The sequence below is a fragment of the Hyperolius riggenbachi genome, chromosome 7 (genome assembly GCF_040937935.1).
Source record: "Hyperolius riggenbachi isolate aHypRig1 chromosome 7, aHypRig1.pri, whole genome shotgun sequence".
Taxonomy (NCBI): Eukaryota; Metazoa; Chordata; class Amphibia; order Anura; family Hyperoliidae; genus Hyperolius; species Hyperolius riggenbachi.
Window position 1 is genome coordinate 290,941,384 of NC_090652.1, and position 21,621 is coordinate 290,963,004.

Here is a 21,621-nt window from a genome sequence, read left to right on the forward strand (position 1 = left end):
TTAATCACACACTATGTGCAGTGCATCAACTCATTGCAGCTCGCGCAGTGTGAATAAGCCCATAGTCTGCAGCAGGGATGTGGAGTCAGTACAAAAATCATCCGACTCCTCAGTTTATGAAATCACCGACTCCAGATATCCAACACTGCTCGGCCTCCTCAGCCCTGGGCTGCAGTAAGCTTTCATACAGCCCATTATCAGCTTCCTGTCTGTATTGTGCAGAACTGGTGCATCAGGAGGCTGTGAAGAATCATCAACCATCATATTTCAGGTTCTTATTCAGAGCGTTTATTTTACATTACACAGATACTGAAGTGACGTAGTGCATTCACTGTACAAGTCTACAACATAATACTCGCATCACAGCACAGACAGCTGCACTTCACACAGGAGACCTTTATAGCCCTCACCAATCAGCTCTGGGTGTACAATACTCCTAAAGGACAACTGAAGTGAGAGGTATATGGAGGCTGTCATATTTATTTCCTTTTAAGCAATACCAGTTGCATGGCGGTCCTGCTGATCCTCTGCCTCTAATACTTTCAGCCATAGCCCCTGAACAAGCATGTAGCAGATCAGGTGTTTCTGACATTGTCAGATCTGACAAGATTAGCAGCATGCTTGTTTCTGGCATGATTCAGACATTACTGCAGCCAAATAGATCAGCAGGGCTGCCAGGCAACCGGTATTGTTTAAAAGGAAATAAATATGGCAGCCTCCATATTCTTCTCACTACAGTTGTCCTTTAAAGAAAACCTGAGACAAAGTATATAGACGACTTTATACTTACCTAGGGATTGCTCGCCATCCTCCTGGGCGGCTCTGTTCATCCGCAATCCTTCCCGTTAGGAAGGCTTCAGGCGTTAGTCGGCAGCATTGTACATGGTTGACCCATCCGTGCCTCCATCTCGCTCCTGTCGCTGGGATCATTGTGCAGTACTACCTGCACAGGGGCATAGCGCAATGAATGGGCGCACGGCTGGGCATGCGCAGCCAGCCTGACGTGACTGAAGCATTCCTAACGGGAAGGATTGCGGATGAACGGAGCCGCCCAGGAGGACGGGGTGGAATCCCCAGGTAAGTATAAATTCTTCTATATACTTAAGGTCGGGAGCACACTTGTCTGTCAGGTTTCTGTACACCAGGAGAAAACACTCCATATGGGAAAATGTGCATTTTTTTGACAGGAGCTAATGTGATTGATAAAGGAAAATAGAGGTTTTTTTTTCCTGCATGAGAAAACCACATTCAGGTGTGAGTTAGCCCATCGATTAACTCCTATGCAGAAAACACTCCTGAAAACAGACAATGGGCTCCCTGCCTAAAAGGGGAGTCTGTCTTTTTTTTTCTTACTTTAACCCATTGCATCTGTTAAAGGGGTTCTTTTCCCTTAAAAGAAAAAAAAAAGACGACCGCCACTGCACCTGCGCGGCCGTGCGCCTCGTTGCTCATGTCTCTAGGAGCTTCCTGGGCAGTTGCAGTTTGAGCAAACTTTGTACTGCGCCTGCACAGGAAGCTCCCAGAGACAGGAGCGAGGCCGCGCAGGTGCAGTTGCGTTTGTCTAGTTAGACGATTAATGGGAAAGGGACCCGCGTCGGGGGACATGAAGATCCTTGAGTGACGCCGCGGGACAGGACGTCCGCAGGGGGGCTGGTAGAAGCCCCAGGTAAGTTATTATTTTTTTTTTCCACTTAAGAGACAACCGAAGTGAGAGGTGTATGGAGGCTGCCATATTTATTTCCATATATTCAATACCAGTTGCCTGGCAGTCCTGCTGATCTGATTAGCTGCAGGAGTGTCTGAATAACACCAGAAACAACATGTAGCTAATCTTGTCAGATCTGACAATAATGTCAGAAACACCTGATCTGCTGCATGCTTGTTCAGGGTCTATGGCTAAGGCTGGTTTCACAGTGGGACGTTACAGGCGCACGATAGAGCAGCCTGTAACGCACCCCACTGCACAGCAATGAAAAATCAATAGGCTGTTCACAGTGCCCACGTTGCGTTACTTAGTAACGCTGCGCCATAACACAACGTACTGCATGCAGTACTTTACACCACGTTAGACTGCTTGCACATGCTCAGTAACGTTGGGGAGGAGCGGAGAGCGGCCAGGCACATGGCTAATTAATATTCACTGCACTCAGTGACGTGCAGTGTTTACTTCCTGGAGCGGCCGCTCTGTGCGGCGATTGGCCGGGCGGGACCACGTGATGCCGCATGCGTCCAAGAGTACGCATCACGGACGCCAGAGTGAGCTGCACAACGTGGCTCACTCTGACGTCCTCAGCAGAGAGCACCAGGTGTTGCGTTAGGGGCACGTTATGCGACCATAACGTCCCCTAAAACACAACGTCCTGGTGTGAAACCAGCCTAAAAGTATTAGAGGCAAATGACCAGCGGGACCGCCAGGCAACTGGTATTGCTTAAATGGAAATAAATATAGCAGCCTCCATACCCCTCACTTCAGTTGTCATTTAAAGGAGTACTGTAAGGGAAAAAGAGTTGAACTTACCTGGTGCTTCAAATGGTCCCCCGCATACTTCCTGTGCCCGTGCAGCCACTCGCCGATGCCCCGGTTCACTTCTGGAATTTCCAACTTTAAAGTAAAAAAAAAAACACTGCACCTGCACGGCTGCACCCTCGCTCCCACTGACGTCACCAGGAGTGTATCGCGCAGGCCCAGTACACTCCTGGTGACGTCAGCGGGAGGGAGGACATGGCCATGCAGGCACAGTGGTTTTTTTACTTTAAAGTCAGACATTACAGTAGTGAACCAGAGGCGGGGCAGGAGCATCAGTGAGCGGCTGCGCAGGCAGCGGCCGTCTGCAGGGGACCATTAGAAGCCCCATGTAAGTTCAACTCTTTTTTTCCCCTACAGTAGTTCTTTAAGGTTAAAGAACCCCTTTAAAGGAGGACCATTTCCCTGTGTGTCAGAGCAGGTGGTTAGCTCAGTGTGTGAAGAGGCTGTCTTATCTCCCAACCTCAGCACATTGCTGACACAGGAACTGCCAGGTAACAAAGGTGCTGCCAGGAATGCATGAAAAAAAAAAATCTATTGAACAATTTTTGCATCAGGGAGAAGAATCGTCACTGCCACTGACAGAAATTCAGTCTTGCTTGGGGTCAGCAGCAGCCATTAGGTAATATGCAAGGAACAGATTGTTTTGAGCAGCATTGGAAACACCACAAGGAGCTGCCCTGCTGGCTTTATACTGCTAGATGAAACACATACCGATGCGGCCGCTTACTCAACAAAACATGACTAATATACAATCAGGAATGGGGAGATCACCAACAGATTCAATCATCAGACTGGCTTAATATATTGACCTGGGGGGGGCTTTTAGCCTGAGACTAAACTGAAGTTTTACAAGGAGAACTGAAGCTGGATGACAAGTAGAAAGAAGAGGAGGCGGAGCAGCAGGGAATCGGTGGAGCTCTCCCAGGGAGGTAAGTATCACCCTTCCTCTCCACAGGTTGGGGGGGGGGCTGAATTCAAGTTTAACAACAAAGGATGTAGATAATAACTTTATGCTGCCTCTGGTTAAAGTGGTATTAGGCTCTAATTTCATCTATGGTGTAAAGCCTAAAACACAGCATAAAAACCATCTATTTTTAAGGGACTGGAAGGGTTAAAGCGGACCTGAACTCAGAACTTCCTCTCTGCTCTAAAATATAAGCAACAGCATGAGCTGCTACAAATCCTGCAGACATTCTGTGTATACAAATTAGCTGCTCTGCCATGGCAGAGCAAATTCCTGAGTTCACACAGCTGAAAGGTCAAATGGTGGCGATTAGTCACAGATGAGGTGGAATTAGACAGGCTAAACCAGGCATGGGAAAACTTGGCCCTTCAGCTGTTACGGAACTACAAGTCCCACAACGCATTTGCCTTTATGATTCAAGACTGTGGCTGTCAGACTCCTGCAATGCATTGTGGGACTTGTAGTTCGGTAACAGCTGGAGGGCCAAGTTTGCCCATGCCTGGGCTAAACTCTCTTAATACATACAGGGTGCATTTCTCTAGGTTTCCTTTATGTCCTGTGCAAGAGTTCAATGAGGTAAACAGCTTCAGTTTTAAAGTGGACCTGATCTGCTAGTTGATAAGCTTTCCTTTGCAGACAGGCATTATCAGATTGTTTTGGAAGCTTAATAAACTGTGTAAATAAAGGTTCATACACACCTACCAACTATCTGTCCAATTATCTGCCAAACTTGTCTGTTAAAGTGGATCCGAGATGAACTTTTACTCCTTGCATAATTGTGTTCCTTACATATAGTTTATAGGGCATTCCTCAAGCCAAATACTTGTTTTGTTTTGTTTTAATACTCTAATTTCCTATAAACTAATCAAGCCACACCCACAGCTTCTCCAGAGTGCCTTGGCGCTTGCAAGGGATTGTGGGATTTCAGTCTGGGCAGGTGAAAAATGTGTTACTAGCTATAGATTTCAGAGGCAGAGTTTTCACAATCTGTGAGCTGCAGTGCAGATACAGATCAGTTGCCTGTGTAATGGAGGAGATAAGAGTGGAGTTTTCACAGAATATGCAGATTAGCATGCCTAGATACAGATAAGCTTGCCTGTGTGTGTAATTGTGTAATAGTGACAAGCAGAAAACCTGCCTGCTCCCATTGTATCACAGGAAAAAATATTAATATACTGTTGAAGCGGTTTGAAGATAGATTTGCTGTGTAAACTATCTAAACTTTAGATAAGATATATAGACAAGTCACTTGTTATATTTAGTTTTTCATCTCGGATCCGCTTTAAGCAGATCGGATCTCCTTCGACCCCCCTCCGGCTAAGTTTCATTATCACCGACTTGCAAGTCAATAGCCACTACACATTCTCTTTCGTGCTCCTGTCACCGGGAGCATCCTGCGCAGGTACAGAAGGTGGTTTTGTCGCTAAAGCAGCGCAGCTTAATGATAGGAGTGCGAGCTCGGCGCACACTATGCTTCGGTAGTGTAGTGTGTGCTGGTAACTTACGTGAGCTCCTTGTAGCTAACGGCCGGTCCGCTCGTTCCGCTGAGCCCCTTCGGGTCCAGTGGCTATCTAGGACATGATCCCGGCATGTTGATTGGCCCAATCAGCTGCCTGTCAAATGACGTGCGCTGAACTCACACTCCTCTCATTAAGCCCAAAGTGTTTTGGATTCATTTTTTTTACTGAGTTTTGGGCCTGAGCCCACTAACGCAGTTGTGTCCGCATTTCAGCATCTGTAACATTGATGTGTTTCTGAAAAGCGGACACAATTGCGCACAACTGTGTTAGTGGGCTCAGGCCCTTAATGCATGAGGGCAAAAATCTAATCTTGAGCGTAATACAACTTTTAAGTGATCCCGATCCAAAACTCAGGTTCAAAATGAGAAACAGTTGAGGCTTCACTCGCTACTCTGATGTCCCCTAAAGCTGAGCACTGCTCCCCTCCATATCGGGGCTCCCCTCCTCCTCTGTTTAGAGCACGGCCCTGCAGTAGCCACGTGAGTCCATACATGTGCAGTAGCACGGAGCGGCTCCAGCTGTTGCTCATGGGCGGGGCCACACTGCAGGAAGAAGAACTGCGCAGTTTCCAGACAATGCCTTGTCGCTAATCTTCCGGACTGCTACCCTCAGCAATGGGGGACATCAGAATACAGAGGGAAGCTTCAATAGGATCCTGAGGTATCTTTAGGTAAGTATCTAATTTTGTACCCCAGCGTCTGCTCGGATACAGTTTAAAGGGAACCTAAACTGAGAGGGATATGGATGTTTTCTTTTAAACAATACCAATTGCTTGTCAGTCCTGCTGATCTTTTTTGGCTGCAGTAGTGGCTGAATCACACACCTGAAACAAGCATGCAGCTAATGCAGTCTGACTTCAGTCAGAGCACCTGATCTGCATGCTTGTTGAGGGGCTGTGGCTAAAAGTATCAAGAGACACAGGATCAGCAGGAGAGTCAGGCAACTGGTATTATTTTAAAAGGTAAAATCCATTTCCTTCTCGGTTTAGGTTCTCTAGCAGAGAAGATACAAATTAAAATATCTATGCTCACTACTATTGCTTACTCACCCTTCACAGCCCACTGTTCACATTACTAGCATCGGGCAGTTAAACCGTGACTCTAAACGATTTCTGTATCATCGGCTGCAAGAAATTGGATGAACGTTTCTCATCTGACAGACTCTTCCTCTGCTGGTTGTATAAGCTTGTCTATCAGGATCATTTGCATATTTAACTGCATCCTATACATAAAAGAACTCAAACTGCATGTTAGGACTTCTGGGCTTAGCTATGGTTAGTTTTGATCACATGAAGAGTTTTTGTTACAGTTGTATCTGTTCTCCGAGTATGGAGGGGACAGTGGCTTTCTCTCACTGCATCTTCAGGAGACACAAATAGATTCTCGGGTGGGATAAGTCATTTTAGCCTTGAGAAGTAGAGAGGACACTGACATGCCGCCATATTAACCACCCCCTGTTGAAGCTGCATAAAAAGAGCCCAGCCAATCGGATGGCTTATCTCCGCCCTGTAGGCGGGGTATAATCAGAAGAAGGATGTATCAGAGGAGAAGGCTCCGGCCAGTCTGAAGTCGTCCTTTGTGAGCACACTGTACATGCGCTGAGGCAGGGCCTTAGAATAAGGGGCGGGTCTTGGAACAGTAGTGCGCAAAATGACTTCACGGCCCGCTGGGGGAGGGAAATCTGTTCCGGACATAGACTTCCTGTCTTCTGATGAACCGGGCCTCTTGGGGTCTTCTTCTACTGGTCCCAAGGTCGCAGCCTAAAACAAAAATATTTGAAATGAGTTCTGTAAACCTCTGCATCAATTCACTGAATGTGTGAATTGCTAGTAGACCTATTTTATGACTTGTAGTATGTGTGATGGAAGGACAGCCAAGCATGTGTCATTTTTAGCACTGCAATGATCTAGGAGGTGTTCCTTCAAAGGACCACTATCACGAAAAAATTTAACATTTAAAATAGATGTAAACGCACACAAAATAAGTACATTATTCCCAGAGTAAAATGAGCCATACATTACTTTTCTCCTGTGTTGCTGTCACTTACAGTAGGTAGTAGAAATCTGACAAAACCAACAGGTTTTCGGCTAGTCCATGGGGGTTTCTTAGCATGGCCTTTATAAAGACACTCATTGAAAAGGATTTAAACAAAGATGTTGACCAGCCTCCCTGCTTCACCATACACTTTTTTGGCAGTTGGACAGAGCAATTGCCATTCACTAAGTGCTTTTGAAAATAATGAAAACACTGAGAACCCCCCATGAGGAGATGGGCTAGTCCAAAACCTGTTAGTTCCGTCAGATTTCTATTACGTACTGTAAGTGACAGGAACATAGGAGAAAAGTAATTCAGGTCTTGTTTTACTCTGAAAGAAATGTACTTCGTATTTGTATGTGTTACATGTATTTAAAATGTTAGAATATTCGCGATAGTGTTCAAAGTCGTGGTAAGGGGCAACTTTGCTCACTGATCATACTGATACCTAGGGACAGGGCCGGATTTGCAATCTTTAAGGCCACTGTCAGCAGCCTCCCCCTTTCAGTATAGGTAGCCCGTTGACCCTTGCCTCTAGTATAGGTAGCCAGATAGCCGCCGCCCCCCCCCCCCCCTCCAGTTTAGATAGCCTGATGACCCCCATCCACACTTCCCTCTAGTATAAGAAGCCAGATGCCCCCTCCTCCCTTCCATATAGATAGCCTGATGATTCCTCTCCCTTCCAGTATAGGTAGCCATGTGTCGTCGTTCCCCCCCCCCCCCCATCCCCCTTGATCCTGTGGTGTCCTAGGCCATGGCCTATGTGGCCTTGGCTTAAATCCAGCCTTGAGCGCTCCAATGGTGCATTCACTGAGTCACATTGTAAAAAGCAATAACATTTACACTTCCAATGTGTTTAGTGTAGTGGGCGTTTGTCTAACATGCCGCCAGCAAGTCCTCCCGTACTGTCTAGATGCCTGGCCAGGGCTCACATTGTGGTGGAATAAGGGGGTGGGATCGTCTCACCGGCAGATGCAGCGCGCCCGTCTGACGTCACTACGCATTGTAGGCCCCCTGCTAAACCTTCCACAATCAAAGATCAAAACTCTGACCAGGCCCACTGTGAAGGCCTATGAGGCTGGTCCCAGGGTTCAATTTCAGCTCACTTTGTATTTGAGTTATAATAGATTTGCCTGGCTCTCTCCCTCCTCTCATAAGTAAGGATGATCAAATGAAAATGCAAATGATTCCACAATTATGCACATTTTTATGCAAATATATGCAGCTTGAAATTGGACCAATCAATTTAAACCTGGGTTTAAATTGATTGGTCCATTTTCAAAGTGCATAAATTTGCATAAAAATATGCATAATTTTGCAATAATTTGCATTTCATTGATCATCCCTACTCATAGAAGATGCAGCGTCTTGTCACAGCACACATCATACAGGTTTTTCCTTTTACACTTCTTTTCCCAATATATATATATATATATTATTTTCTAATTCCATGCTTAGCTATAGTACAGTATAGTAGTTAATCTCTTCCCTTAATCCTAGGGTCTCAGTGTGTAATAGGGGTACCCCAGGGAGCCTCTGATGGATTCAGGGGCGACGTAAAAACAACGTTAATGATGTGGAACACATTTTTAGTTATAGAAAATCTTACATTTAAAATAAACTAAAGTATTTTGGTCAATTGAAAGCAGGAAGAGATACTTGGAAATTATTTACATCCTATCAGGTAGCACCACTTAGGCCTGGAACCCACTACAAGTCGCTATTGCTAATCGCAATCGCTAGCGTTTTGTATGAGCGTCTTGTAAGTGATTGCATCAGCGTTTTCTGGCGATTTTAGTAGGCAAGTGTACGCGTTTTGCCAGCGATTGTGCAGCGATTAGAGTTTTTAATTCCGATTGGTCCTTTCAATTAATTTTAATTTTTTTACAGTGTGCAGTAACTTCAAAACGCAACCAAAATCGCTCTGTGTAGGTTGTGACAAGTGATTACACCAGCGTTTATATACTTTACATTGCAGAAACGCTAAAAATGCTGCATGTCATGCGTTTGCGATTTTGGTAATCGCTCCAGTGGAATTTGGTCCATCCATTAACATTAGCTGAGCGTTTAGGGAAATCGCTAACATTTTACATCGCTCCCTAAACGCTCACAAAAGCGCTCTAGTGGGTTCCAGCCCTAATAGAGGTCTGTGTTCGTAGGGTGACTATACCTATAGCAAGGGATTACTTGGCAACAACAAGGCTTTATGGGGGGAGGGATTAGAAACACTGCAGTAAAACAGAGTATATAAAGCAGGATGACTACAAATCTAATGCTGGGAATACACAATGCGTTTTTTGGGCAGATTTACTAGGCAATCGTATTTTTGTTCGATTTTTCGATCGATTTCCGTTCACTTTTATAAAAAAAAAAATATGTGTTCAGAAAAATGATCGAAATTAGTTCCTATCTGTCGGAAATTATCTATCAAGCCATCTATCTGCTGTGAAAACTCCTGGGCCTCAATTCACTAAGAAGTTTAGACTAGTCTACTGGTGGTTTTTAGTCCACTGATGGTTTGTTGTAATGTTTTAGACCTACATTGGGTAATTCGGTCAGAAAAGCAGGGGAAATGATCAAAAGATGCAGTTCACAGAGGGAAACGAGGAGTAACCACGCCCACTTCTTCTGACAGAGATTAGACCAGCTGATTTCTGTAGGTAAAGTAATTCTGTGAGGTATTTTAGACGTGAGGGTGGAACCTTTTGAATTAATTATGCAGGAATTTAATTGTATCCAGAGGAGAGCTCATCAGAGGAGAAGGATGTCAGTCATAGCTACTCCTGTGTGAATTGCATCTTTTGATCATTTCCCCTGCTTTACTGATCTAATTACCAAATGTTTTAGACCAGGTCTAAAAACAAGTCTAAAGCATTTGGTAATTATTAGTGAATTCCCTTTTGATGCAACTATTTACAGCAAACCATCAGTAGACTAAAAACCATCACTAGACCAGTCTAAACTGCTTAGTGAATTGAGGCCAAGGTGTATTCCCAGCATAAGATGTGGTTATCACATAATAATACACAGAAGTAAGCTTTTGTCTTAAAGGCAACTCAGCACCTATGGCAAATATAAAATTGAACTTCCCTATAGCGCAAGTTCGTAATAAAGTGTGCCGTTGAGAGGGCGGGAGTTGGAGTGATGGGCATTACTAACCTACAGGGGGGGCTATGTGCCCCAGTGTAAGATAGCCAGATGGGTGCCCCAGTATAAGTTAGCCAGCTATAGGTGCCTTAGTAGAGTTATCCAGGTATAGGTGCCCCCCATCCCCACATAGCTTTGGCAGGCTGAGGGATTACATTGAAGGAGGAGGGTGCAGCGGGCACACTGTGACTCCTCCCTCCCTTTTCTCATGCAGCGGCAAGCAGTCTTTGTAAAAACTCACCTCCTTCCAGGTTCCATGCGAGGTTCACTGTGTCACCGGGCTGTTCAGTCTCCAGGGCCGCACACTACTTCCTGATAAGTCGAAGTAGTGACCGACACTGGAGATGGAGCAGCCCGGCGGCATGTGACCCTCATATGGAGCCTGGAAGCAGATGAGTTTTTATTAACAATGCTTTCTGCCGCTGCCATAAATTTCTGCAATGGAGGGGAGGACACAAAGCGAGGGAGTGAGAAGTCGGGCCGAGGCCCCCCTCCCCTCGGCTGCGTTCCAGTATACCCACTACTACCCCCTCCCTCACTGGGCCCCGGGCAGACAACCGCCTCTCTCGCCCCTAGAAACAGGGCTGGCTGCAATGCATGCCGGGAAACGTAGTCCATTTTGGTGGTGTACCTCTTGGCAGTGAGCGACATCAGATCCCATATAGACATCCCCAGCCAGGAGAGCAGTAGGTAAGTAATGCCCAACACCCCCACCCCTCCAACGGCACACTCTGTTATGAACCTACTTTATGGGGAGGTTCTCTTTATATATTTGTATGTTTAGGTGCTTGGGGTCCTCTTGCTGAGGATGTTCTTTGGAAGGGTAATAACAATCAATTCCCTAACATATCAATGACCCTCAATAAGGTCTGATATGATCCCAGCAAGGGTGTCAAATCCCAACCACTTAACAGCAGACAATTGCTAATTAATTAAAGTAAACCTGAAGTGAAAATAAACAATTGCCTATACAGTTCTATTGCTAGGTAGGTCTTATTTTCTGTTCAAAAGCTAAAAATATACATTTGCTCCGCTGAATGACATTTGCTTTTCTAATGTTTTACAGCTCCCATCTTAAAGGGGTTCTCTTGACCTTTTTAAAAACAAAAACTGCACTTACCTGGGGCTTCTATCGGCCCCCTGCAGTTGGAATGTTCCGCGCCGTCCTCTTCCGATGCGCAGTTCCCCGCCGTAATTATTCGTCTAATTAGATGAATAGAAGTGCGGCTGCGCGGCCGTGTGCAGTACAGGAAAATGTCATACTGCGCTGTAAGCTCCCACTGACGCGCACAGGAGCGAGCACGTGGACATGCAGCTGCACTTCTATTCGTCTAGTCAGACGAATAATTACAACGGTGCCGGCGGCTGGGAACGGTGCATCGGAAGAGGACAGCGCAGGACATTCCAGCTGCAGGGGGCCGATAGAAGCCCCAGGTAAGTGACAGTTTTTGTTTTTGAAATGGTCAAGAGAACCCCTTTAACTACTGGCCTCTGTATCTGACCTTCGCACTCAGAAGTGTTTCTCTGTCGTGAAATAGTTGAGAGTTGAGTAAAGGTTACTCCACACTCCCACTTAAGTCTGGCTGCGGAGCAACTGTCAGTGACAGCCCTGCATACTTAACCAGTTCGGGGTTGTCCATACAGAAAACTATGCAGCCCTTGTGGCTGCTGAAAGGTAGCCACTAATTGTCCAATTTCTAGCGAAAAATTGTTTGCGATCAGAAATTCTGATCAGATTGGTTGTAAATATCTCCATTGATGGGCACAATTGATTATGAATGATTATAAAAATAGTCGTCCGATTGGATTTTTGTCAAACCAAAATTTGGATTTTCTTGTTGGTTGTGATAGATAGGAAGCAAAGATTGGTTCGTTGATGGTGTAGTGAACGATTTTTCTTTCGAACAGAATTTCTGATCGGTCAAACGATTTTTCGCTAGAAGTTGGACCGTTCGTGGCCACCTTAAGCTTGATGCAACGTAGTTTTAGTACCCCCCAATCCTGTGCATGGGATGCAATCGCGTATCCCCGCCGGCACAGATTTTTGCTATAGCTTCATAATTTGGTCAGGTGGCGTTTTCATTGGCTTCTGACCTCCTGATTAATGTGAGCCAATCACAGTGATCAAAGAGTGTAAAAAGAAAAAGAAAAAAAAAAAAGGCTCTGGTGCTTAACCAGTTCACCCCCAAGGGTTTTTATCCTAACGGACCAGAGCAATTTTCAGTTGTCAGTGCTCCTCCCTTTTATTCCCTAATAACTTTATTACTACTTATTACAAGAAAATGATCTATACCTCGTTTTTTTCGCCACCAATTAGGCTTTCTGTGGATAGTACATTTTGCTAAGAATTTTTTTTTTATTCTAAATGCGTTTTAAAGAGAAAAACAGAAAAAAATCATTATTTCTCAGTTTTCAACCATTATAGTTTTAAAATTAAACATTCTCCTGTGGATAAAACAAACACGTTTTATTTGCCCAGTTGTCCCGATTATTAAACAGTTTAAATGATGTCCCTATCACAATGTATGGCGACAGTATATTATTTTGAAATATAAGTGTTATTTTTCTGTTGTGTTTTTTTTTTCTGGCCATAATTACAAGCCCCTATGTAATAAATTAAAATTAATTTCCCCCCATAAAATATAAATTAACAAAGCTGAGTCCCTAAGGCAACTATTTATTTTTTTTTTTTTAGCCGATTTTTTTTTTACAAGTGTTTTTTTTTTTTTTGGGGGGGGGGGTTGGAAGTGTAATTTTATTAAGATCTGTATGTACTTGAAAATGAATGTATTTTGTAGGTGTAATATACTTTTTAGCCACAAGATGGCGATAGCGAACACTCATAGGAAATGTTCACTTTTTTTTTCTTCACTTTATTTAATTGTTACGTTTCCTGTTATTGTGAATGGACGTAGCCGCTGTTCGCGGTCACGTCCATTCACTCCAGGCACTGCGATTGGGTAGAGGACCGTTCAGTCCTCTTCCCCAATCACCCAGCACGGAAGCCCGACGGAAACAGTGGCGGTAGCGGCGCACACGGCGGTAGCAGCGGCGGGAACGCGTGACGTATTAAAACGTCATGTTGCTGTTAATAGTGGTAAGCATGACGTTTTAATACGTTAGGATGTCAGTAAATGGTTAAAGGGTAAGCCGTTGGTCCAAAAGGAGTTACTGAGTTGAAAATAAACGGATGAGATAAATGTGTATGTACAGTGCCAAGCATATAAATAACTAGGCGGTTTTCCTTTTTTCTTTCTCCGTCTGAAAGAGTTAACTTTCAGTTATGAAACTGGCTTTTTTTTTTTTTTTTTTTTTTTTTTTTTTTTTTTTTTGTGGGACTATAGCATACCCCTCACTTATTAGGAATAACAGCCATAAAACTTTCCTAGCAGAGAAGAGAAGGAAGAGATTAAAAAAAAGGTCAATAGTTCATAGATTTTAGCTCTGGTATGCTTTAAAGACTGTCCTTGAGCAGAGACAAATAAAACTTAAAAAGTAGATTTAAAGTGAACCAGAGACGAAGCACCCTCATGTATTTTACCATATATATCAGTGGCGACATTAGAGAAAACGCCTACCCTGCTCTCTGTTTTATCCTTCACTGCTCAGCCTGCTTGTTATCAGCCCAGATAAAATCCGTGACTGAGTATTCAGTCTGGCGTTGCTCAGGAACCATTATAGCGGAATCTGTCTTCTCTGATGTCTTTTCAAGCCCAAGTCTGCCCCCTTCTGGCTCTGCTAGAATGACTCAGCTATAAGGATTCCTAAGCAAAGACAGACTAAATACTCAGTCAGGGATTTTATCAGGGCTGATAACAAGTAGGCTGAGCAGTGAAGAATGAAACAGAGAGCAGGGTAGGTGTTTTCTCTAATGTTCCCACTAATATATATGGTAAAATACATGAGGGTGCTTCATCTCTGGTTCACTTTATACATACACCACGATGGTGTCCCTACACGTGGGAAGGGTACTACTTATTACTAGTGTTAGATGGCGTCAGTAAGGAATGAGGCTAGTACGATGGCGTTAGTCTGGATAGTGCGGGTGTTACTCCTCTAATGGTTAGACGGGTGATGGGGTGAGGAAAGGAGGCAGAAAGTGATGTTACCTCATCAGCAGATTCAGTCAGCTTGAGAAAGGAAAGGTGTTAAAAGACAGTCAGGGCTGGGATGATGGGCAGAGGTTAGACACACATTAGTACATGCAGCATGACACTAGAGACGTAATACATTCATATAGGAGGGGGGATGAGATAACATGCCAGAGGGGGAGCATTCCATAGGGCCAGACGACACACAAGACCTCCAGAACACAAGCCACCTGCCAGGATCTATAGTACAGTGTGAGCGTTACCCAAATGTCAGCAAATGCAGGCGAGAGAGGTTTCACAAAGCCGGATAAGACATACGCAGTGGGGAGTGATAAAGGGACCATTTCCACTGCAGCTGAGTCACAGCGGTTTCCCACTCGCTATTTCGGATGCAGAAACGCAACCTATTGAAATCAATGTCACATCTAAGAAAGAGTTGCACACCATACTGTGGTGCAAGGTGCTGGACCAATTGAAATCAGTGGGCTGCATCCGTATCGTGTTCGGGTAAAAAATGCCTGCTGCTGTATTTCACACAACACACCCCAATCCTGCATGGCACAGCTATAGCGATTCGGATGCAAATTTGCATCGGCGTGGCTGCCGCATCCCATTCAGAAATAGATGCAGCATGCCAGTGGAAGCCCACCCCAAGAAGGGTAGGGCGGCAGACCGGCCAGCGCCTGCCTGTATACTCGCACTCGTGCTGAACAGTAAAGCCAAATGTTTGCTTTAGTCTTTGGGAAAGGTTCCCATCTCTTCTGTCTTTCTACTGTCCTCTATGGGCAGGAAATGACCTCTCTTCCTGTGCCAGCAGGACAGGAACTGAGGTGATGAAATTACCTCACTTCCTGTGCCGGCCGGAGAAGAACTGAGGTGATGAAATTACCTCACTTCCAGTGTCAGCAGGATAGGAACTGAGGTATTGAAATTACCTTACTTCTTGTGCCGGCAGGACAGGAACTGAGGTGATGAAATTACCTCACTTCCTGTGTCGACAGGATAGGAACTGAGGTGATGAAATTACGTCACTTACTGTGCCGGCAGGATAGGAACTAAGGTGATATAATTACCTCACTTCCTGTGCCGGCAGGAGAGGAAGTGAAGTGATGAAATTAACTGACTTCCTGTGTCGGCAGGATAGGAACTGAGGTGATGAAATTACTTCACTTCCTGTGCCGGCAGGACAGGAACTGAGGTGACTATCTGTAGAATGGAAAGAGCGATGGGCAGCACAATAACCAAGTGGTTTGCACCCTGGCCTTGCAGCTCTGAAGCCATATACAGAAGCTAGATTCCAGTTGCCACAGACCATAATCTTGTGGGAGAATCTGTACAGATGTCCCTGAACATTCCTCAGAGATGCGCTCTGGCAGATTCCTGCACGGCCAACATAAAGGGCCCTTTTCCACAGTGAATCACGATTGCGCTATAATATGAATGCAATTTCATGCATAGCTACTGCCTGCATTCCCAAAAACATTGTCCAAAGCATTGAGTGACAATAGCTGAGCATCTGTAGCGTTCACTCCTCGACTTGATTCTTGGCAAGGACACTATCTGCCCGGGGTGTGTATGTTCTCCCCGAGCTGGGGCAGATTCCCTCCCACAACCTTAACTATTATTTAGTCTTTTTAAAGAGGCACCATAGTGAAAAATAGTAGAATGTAGTAAATTAGTCAGGATAACCACTATTCTGGTAATTTTCCTGGTTCCACCACATCCAATAAATTGCTGTATGTAGCCCCGCCCTCCCAGTGAAGTCACAGCCTAGGCTGATAGCTATGTGGAACCCCCCCCCCTTGAGCCAGTGCTTGATCAGGGTGCAACTGAAATGACACCAGCAGAAGCGGTCAGACCCCCCCCCAGGGGCTTAAATTACATACATTGAATACAAATCAGATGCAAAACTATGCACTAAACCCTAATCTAAATAAACTGAATGCAAACTGATACACATGGGTGCAGCTTGCCATAAGTAGACCTACATTTTTGTACAACAGGAGATACTGGCAGCGCTTCCAAATACAGGCTGCACCTGAGTTGACCAGCTGCATAGTATGCAAGTTGTGTAACCTGCCTGTGTATTGGGCTCTGCACATCTATGCAGCTGGTCAAATCTAGTGCAGCCTGTATTTGGAAGTGCTGTCAGTATCTCCTGTCCTGATGGACTGTGTATCATTCCTTGATGCCCTTGAAAAGCCAGGCATACATCTAGAGCCGCTGGTTTATGGAACAGCTACAGGTTATTCATGCTGCACAGCCATATGATCCAACTTGCCGACAGCCGTTGCAGGCTGTTTTGTGTTTCACCAGAGCTAGGTGGTGAAATATGCAAACGCCTTCTGTTGAAGGAGGTGCTATATTTCCAATGCTCTTTTTCTGTACTTGAGGCTGGGCACTTTTAAAGGGGTTCTGTTGACCTTCTAAAAAACAAAAACTGCCACTTACCTGGGGCTTCTATCGGCCCCCTGCAGCTGGAATGTCCCGCGCCGTCCTCTTTCAATGTGCCGATCCCTGCCGCTGGCACCGGTGTAATTATTTGTCTAACTACTAGACGAATAGAAGTGCGGCTGCGCAGCCATGGCCGCGCACGTGCTCGCTCCTGCACGCGTCAGCGGGAGCTTACTGCGCAGTACAAAGTTTTCCTGTACTGCGCCTGCGCAGTAAGCTGACGCGCGTGGGAGCGAGCACACGCGCAGCAGCACTTCCATTTGTCTAGTTAGACGAATAATTACACCGGTGCCGGCAGCGAGGAATGGCGCATTGGAAGAGGACGGCGCGGGACATTCCAGCTGCAGGGGGCCGATAGAAGCCCCAGGTAAGTGGCAGTTTTTGTTTTTTAAAAGGTCAACAGAACCCCTTTAAATTCCGTACAAAAATAACACCTGTGGTGGTTCTAGTTCTCCATGAAATAATTAGGTACCCTGGAACTTCACAATCCAAAAAATGGACTGCAAGGTTAAAGAGGCCCTGTAGTGACATATAGTAGAAAATGCAGTAAATTAGTCAGCATAACCACTTTTACAGTAATTATCCTGGTTTCAGCATCAGAAACTCCTCCTATATTTGTATATTGCTGTATGAAGCCCCCCCCTCCCAGTGATGCGTAGCCTAGGCTGTTTATTAGCCCAGACACAGAACATTTATGTTGCGCTTTTCTCCTGGCGGACTCAAAGCACCAGAGCTGCAGCCAATAGGGTCTTGCCCAAGATCTCCTCACTGAATAGGTGCAATTTTTGAAATTGACTGTTTTAGGTCATCAACTAGGAGGTAAGTCCACCGCTGCTGCCTCCTGCTCATTATTATTCGTAGTTATTTTTTGTATGTTTGCGCCTCTGATAAATTACTAGTTTTACTATGGATTAAAAAGCGTAAAAACACAGTTGTTTGACAATTAACTTGTTTCTGGTGCGATTCAGACACTACTGCAGCCAAGGAGATCAGCAGGGCTGTTAGGCAACTGGTATTGCTTAAAAGGAAATAAATATGGCAGCCTCCATATGTCTCTCACCTCGGGTTCACTTTAAAAGAATTGTATAGACAGGGGTAACACTCAGAGGGGTATAGACAGACTAATTGCTCTGACTTTGAAAACGGAAATCAAGGTCAGGCAGGAGGGATGAGGACACTCATACAGTTGTTCGGGTATCATGAAAAGAATGCTTAACAACAGAGTATTGGGATTCAGGCTCACCGCTCTGAACCTAGCTCTAGTTCAGTGACTCCAGTGGATAATTAGGTTTCCTGCGATGTGTGTTTCAGAGGAGTTCTTACAGGTGAGACCTGCTCAGCTATACCCCCCCCCCCCCCTCCAATTACCAACCTTCAGGAATCTAGAAGGGAGGAAATGGAAGCTGCATATTTATCGTGCTCCAGCGTACAGCCCCGCAGTGACAGATAGTGCGAGCGCATTAATCAAACTCTGCATGGCTTTCCTTATCTTCATTCATGTTTGCAGGAAACAAAACCCGCCTGGACATTTCAGCCAGGAGAGCGTCTCCACTTCCACTTACAAGCCGATATTCATTATTAAGCCTCATCAGTGAACTTACCCTCTGAGCGTTCACAAACATCTTGTGGATGATGGTCCCGGCCACCCCTCTGCCTGCTCCTATGATTGGCACTTCTGGTTGTTCCAGGAGACAGCTCACAAACCTGCCAATAGGACGAGACAGGGAGGTCAGTGATGCAAGAGGACTCAATGAGCTGGAGGATAATACCTGCAGCAGCCAATTATCGCACAACGGCTGCGTCTCTGATTGGGACTCCCCCCTACCCCCATCCCAGTCCACAAACCAAGGACGGCCATGATGTTGGCAGCTGAGGTGCTCTCGGGTGGTGTTAAGGCGGAGTCCCACCTCAGAGAATTCAAGGCCTCTGAGACTGTGGGGTCCCTCCAAATACAGGAATGAATATCAAACACTGCGATCCCAAATCTCCCACCCTGACAGAGAAACAGACAGTAGTTTTCAATCAAACCTCACAACAATTATCAAGACTGTACAAATCATTACACCATTCAATACTGTTTTTCACCCACAGTTGCTATAACGGTTTTAGGAAACCATGGCAACAATATAAAGCCCAGTGTTAAAGAGGAACTCCACTGAAAATAATGTAATAAAAACAGTGCTTCATTTTTACAATAATTATGTATAAATGATTTAGTCAGTGTCTGTACATTGTAAAATCTTTTAAATCCCTGATTTATAGTCTGACATTTATTACATGGTGACATTTTTACTGTTGGCAGGTGATGTAGCTGCTGCATGCTTTTTTGGCAGTTGTAAACAGCTATTTCCCACAATGCAACAAGGTTCACAGACAGGAAACTGCCAAGAGCACGTACTCAAGAGTTTGTTGTGGGAGGGGTTTCACCACAATATCAGCCATACAGCGCCCCCTGATGGTCTGTTTGTGAAAAGGAATAGATTTCTCATGTAAAAGGGGGTACCAGCTACTGATTGGGATAAAGTTCAATTCTTGGTTGGAGTTTCTCTTTCAAGTGTACCCGAGGCCACATGTGACATGATGAGATAAAGATGTATGTACAGTGCAAAATATATTAATAAATCTGTTTTACTTGCTTTATTTTGCTGCCTGAAAGAGTTCATTTTTAGGCATGGAAGTGACAGCTTCTGTCTTGGACTTGGACCCTCCCCACTGAAGACTCGAATTGTCTAATTCATGCAAATTTTATTGTATACTACACAAAACGTGCTTGTAATGAGTTACTCCAGTTAGTTCTCTGAAGAAGCTGGTGAAATACCTGCAAAACGCGTTGCACTGTTTTGTGGCCTATACAATAGAATTTACCTGAATTAGACCATTCGAGTCTTCAATGGGGAAAGCCTCTCATTTTTTACATTGGATGTGCAGTGATGCCCTTTAACACAGGGGCAGTTCTGGCTGTATGGCATTATGTGCCAGGGGATGTGCAGTGAAGCCCTCTAGCATGGGCAGATCCCACTGTACGGTATTATCTACCTGTGGTAGTGAAGCCCTGTAGCACAGGGGCAGGTGCCTGGGGATGTGCAGTGAAGCCCTTTAGCACAGGGGCAGATGCCTGGAGATGTGCAGTGAAGCCCTTTAGCACAGGTGCAGATGCCTGGCGATGTGCAGTGATGCCCTTTAGCACAGGGGCAGATGCCTGGGGATATGCAGTGATGCCCTTTAGCTCAGGGGCAGATGCCTGGGGATGTGCAGTGATGCCCTTTAGCACAGGGGCAGATGCTGGGAGCTGTGCAGTGATGCCCTTTAGCACAGGGGCAGATGCCAGGGCTGTGCAATGAAGCCCTTTAGCACAGGGGCAGATGCCTGGAGATGTGCAGTGAAGCCACTTAGCACATGGGCAGATGCCTGGGGATGTTCAGTGAAGCCCTTTAGCACAGGGGCAGATGCCTGGAGATGTGCAGTGAAGCCACTTAGCACATGGGCAGATGCCTGGAGATGTTCAGTGAAGCCCTTTAGCACAGGGGTAGATGCCTGGAGATGTGCAGTGAAGCCATTTAGCACATGGGCAGATGCCTGGGGATGTTCAGTGAAGCCCTTTAGCACAGGGGCAGATGCCTGGAGCTATGCAGTGAAGCCATTTAGCACATGGGCAGATGCCTGGGGATGTTCAGTGAAGCCCTTTAGCACAGGGGCAGATGCCTGGAGCTATGCAGTGAAGCCCTTTAGCACAGGGGCAGGTGCCTGGGCTGTGAAGTGAAGCCCTTTAGCACAGGGGCAGGTGCCTGGAGCTATGCAGTGAAGCCCTTTAGCACAGGGGCAGATGCCTGGAGCTATGCAGTGAAGCCCTTAAGCACAGGGGCAGATGCCTGGGGATGTGCAGTGATGCCCTTTAGCACGGGGCAGATGCCTGGGGATGTGCAGTGATGCCCTTTAGCACAGGGGCAGATGCCTGGAGATGTGCAGTGATGCCCTTTAGCACAGGGGCACGTCCTGGGGATGTGCAGTGATGCCCTTTAGCACCAGGGCAGATCCGGCTGTACAGCGTTATGGTCTCGTGTCTCCAGTATAACTACAACCAGCAGATGAAGCTTATCTCAGCAGCAAAGAACACTGCACAGAATGTGAAGAAGATCTGTAAGTTCAGATGCCTCCCACACACTTCCTATATAAAGGGCAGGTTCCCTGCGTCTCTGTGCTGTCGTTCAGGCAGAAGATGCAAATATAGCCTTTCCCTCCTCATAACCCATTATGCTGGAACATGGCGAGCATTAGATACGCACTTCTCCAGGTCTTCCTTCTCTTCAGGGTTTTCGCAGCGCTCCGTAGCAAACTTGGCCTTCAGTGAACGAGCTCTTGCGATGGTGGCCTCCACATTCACAATCTGGCTAATGATGTCCTGAGGAAAGAAGGAGAGGACAACAAGGCTTATTCCTGAAGAGGCAGCACAGCGCTGCAATCATGTGGAAAATATCACAATCTGCTGCAGCCAATTCCACCGTCCATCAATTCACAGCCGTGATAATGACTGCCAATTAGCTGCTATGTGCTATATCGCTTCAATGCTGCACCTTACATTTAAAGGATACCCGAAGTGACATGATGAGATAGGCATGGGTATTTACAGTGCCTAGCACACAACTAACTATGCTGTGTTCCTTTTTTTCTTTCTCTGCTTGAAAGAGTTAAATATCAGGTATGTAAGTGGCTGACTCAGTCCTGACTCAGACAGGAAGTGACTACAGTGTGACCCTCACTGATAAGAAATTCCCCTTTTATCTCTTTCTTGTTCTCAGAAGCCATTTTCAGCTAGGAAAGTGTTTTATAGTTGGAATTTCTTATCAGTGAGGGTCACACTGCAGTCACTTCCTGTCTGAGTCAGAAC

The 21,621-nt window shown here is 45.6% G+C and overlaps 1 protein-coding gene across 1 annotated transcript in view; it reads right to left on the reverse strand.

Moving 5' to 3' along the window:
* Positions 1–265: 265 nt before the first annotated feature.
* RAB3GAP1 (RAB3 GTPase activating protein catalytic subunit 1) overlaps positions 266–21,621 on the reverse strand; it is a 210,495-nt gene continuing 189,139 nt past the window's right edge. The window contains exons 22-24 of the mRNA XM_068245930.1: positions 21,020–21,135; positions 18,338–18,440; positions 266–6,770 (exon numbers count right to left, since the gene is read on the reverse strand). Of these exons, the coding sequence (XP_068102031.1) occupies positions 6,534–6,770; positions 18,338–18,440; positions 21,020–21,135 (456 nt within the window). The 3' untranslated portion in view covers positions 266–6,533. The remainder of the gene's footprint in view (positions 6,771–18,337; positions 18,441–21,019; positions 21,136–21,621) is intronic.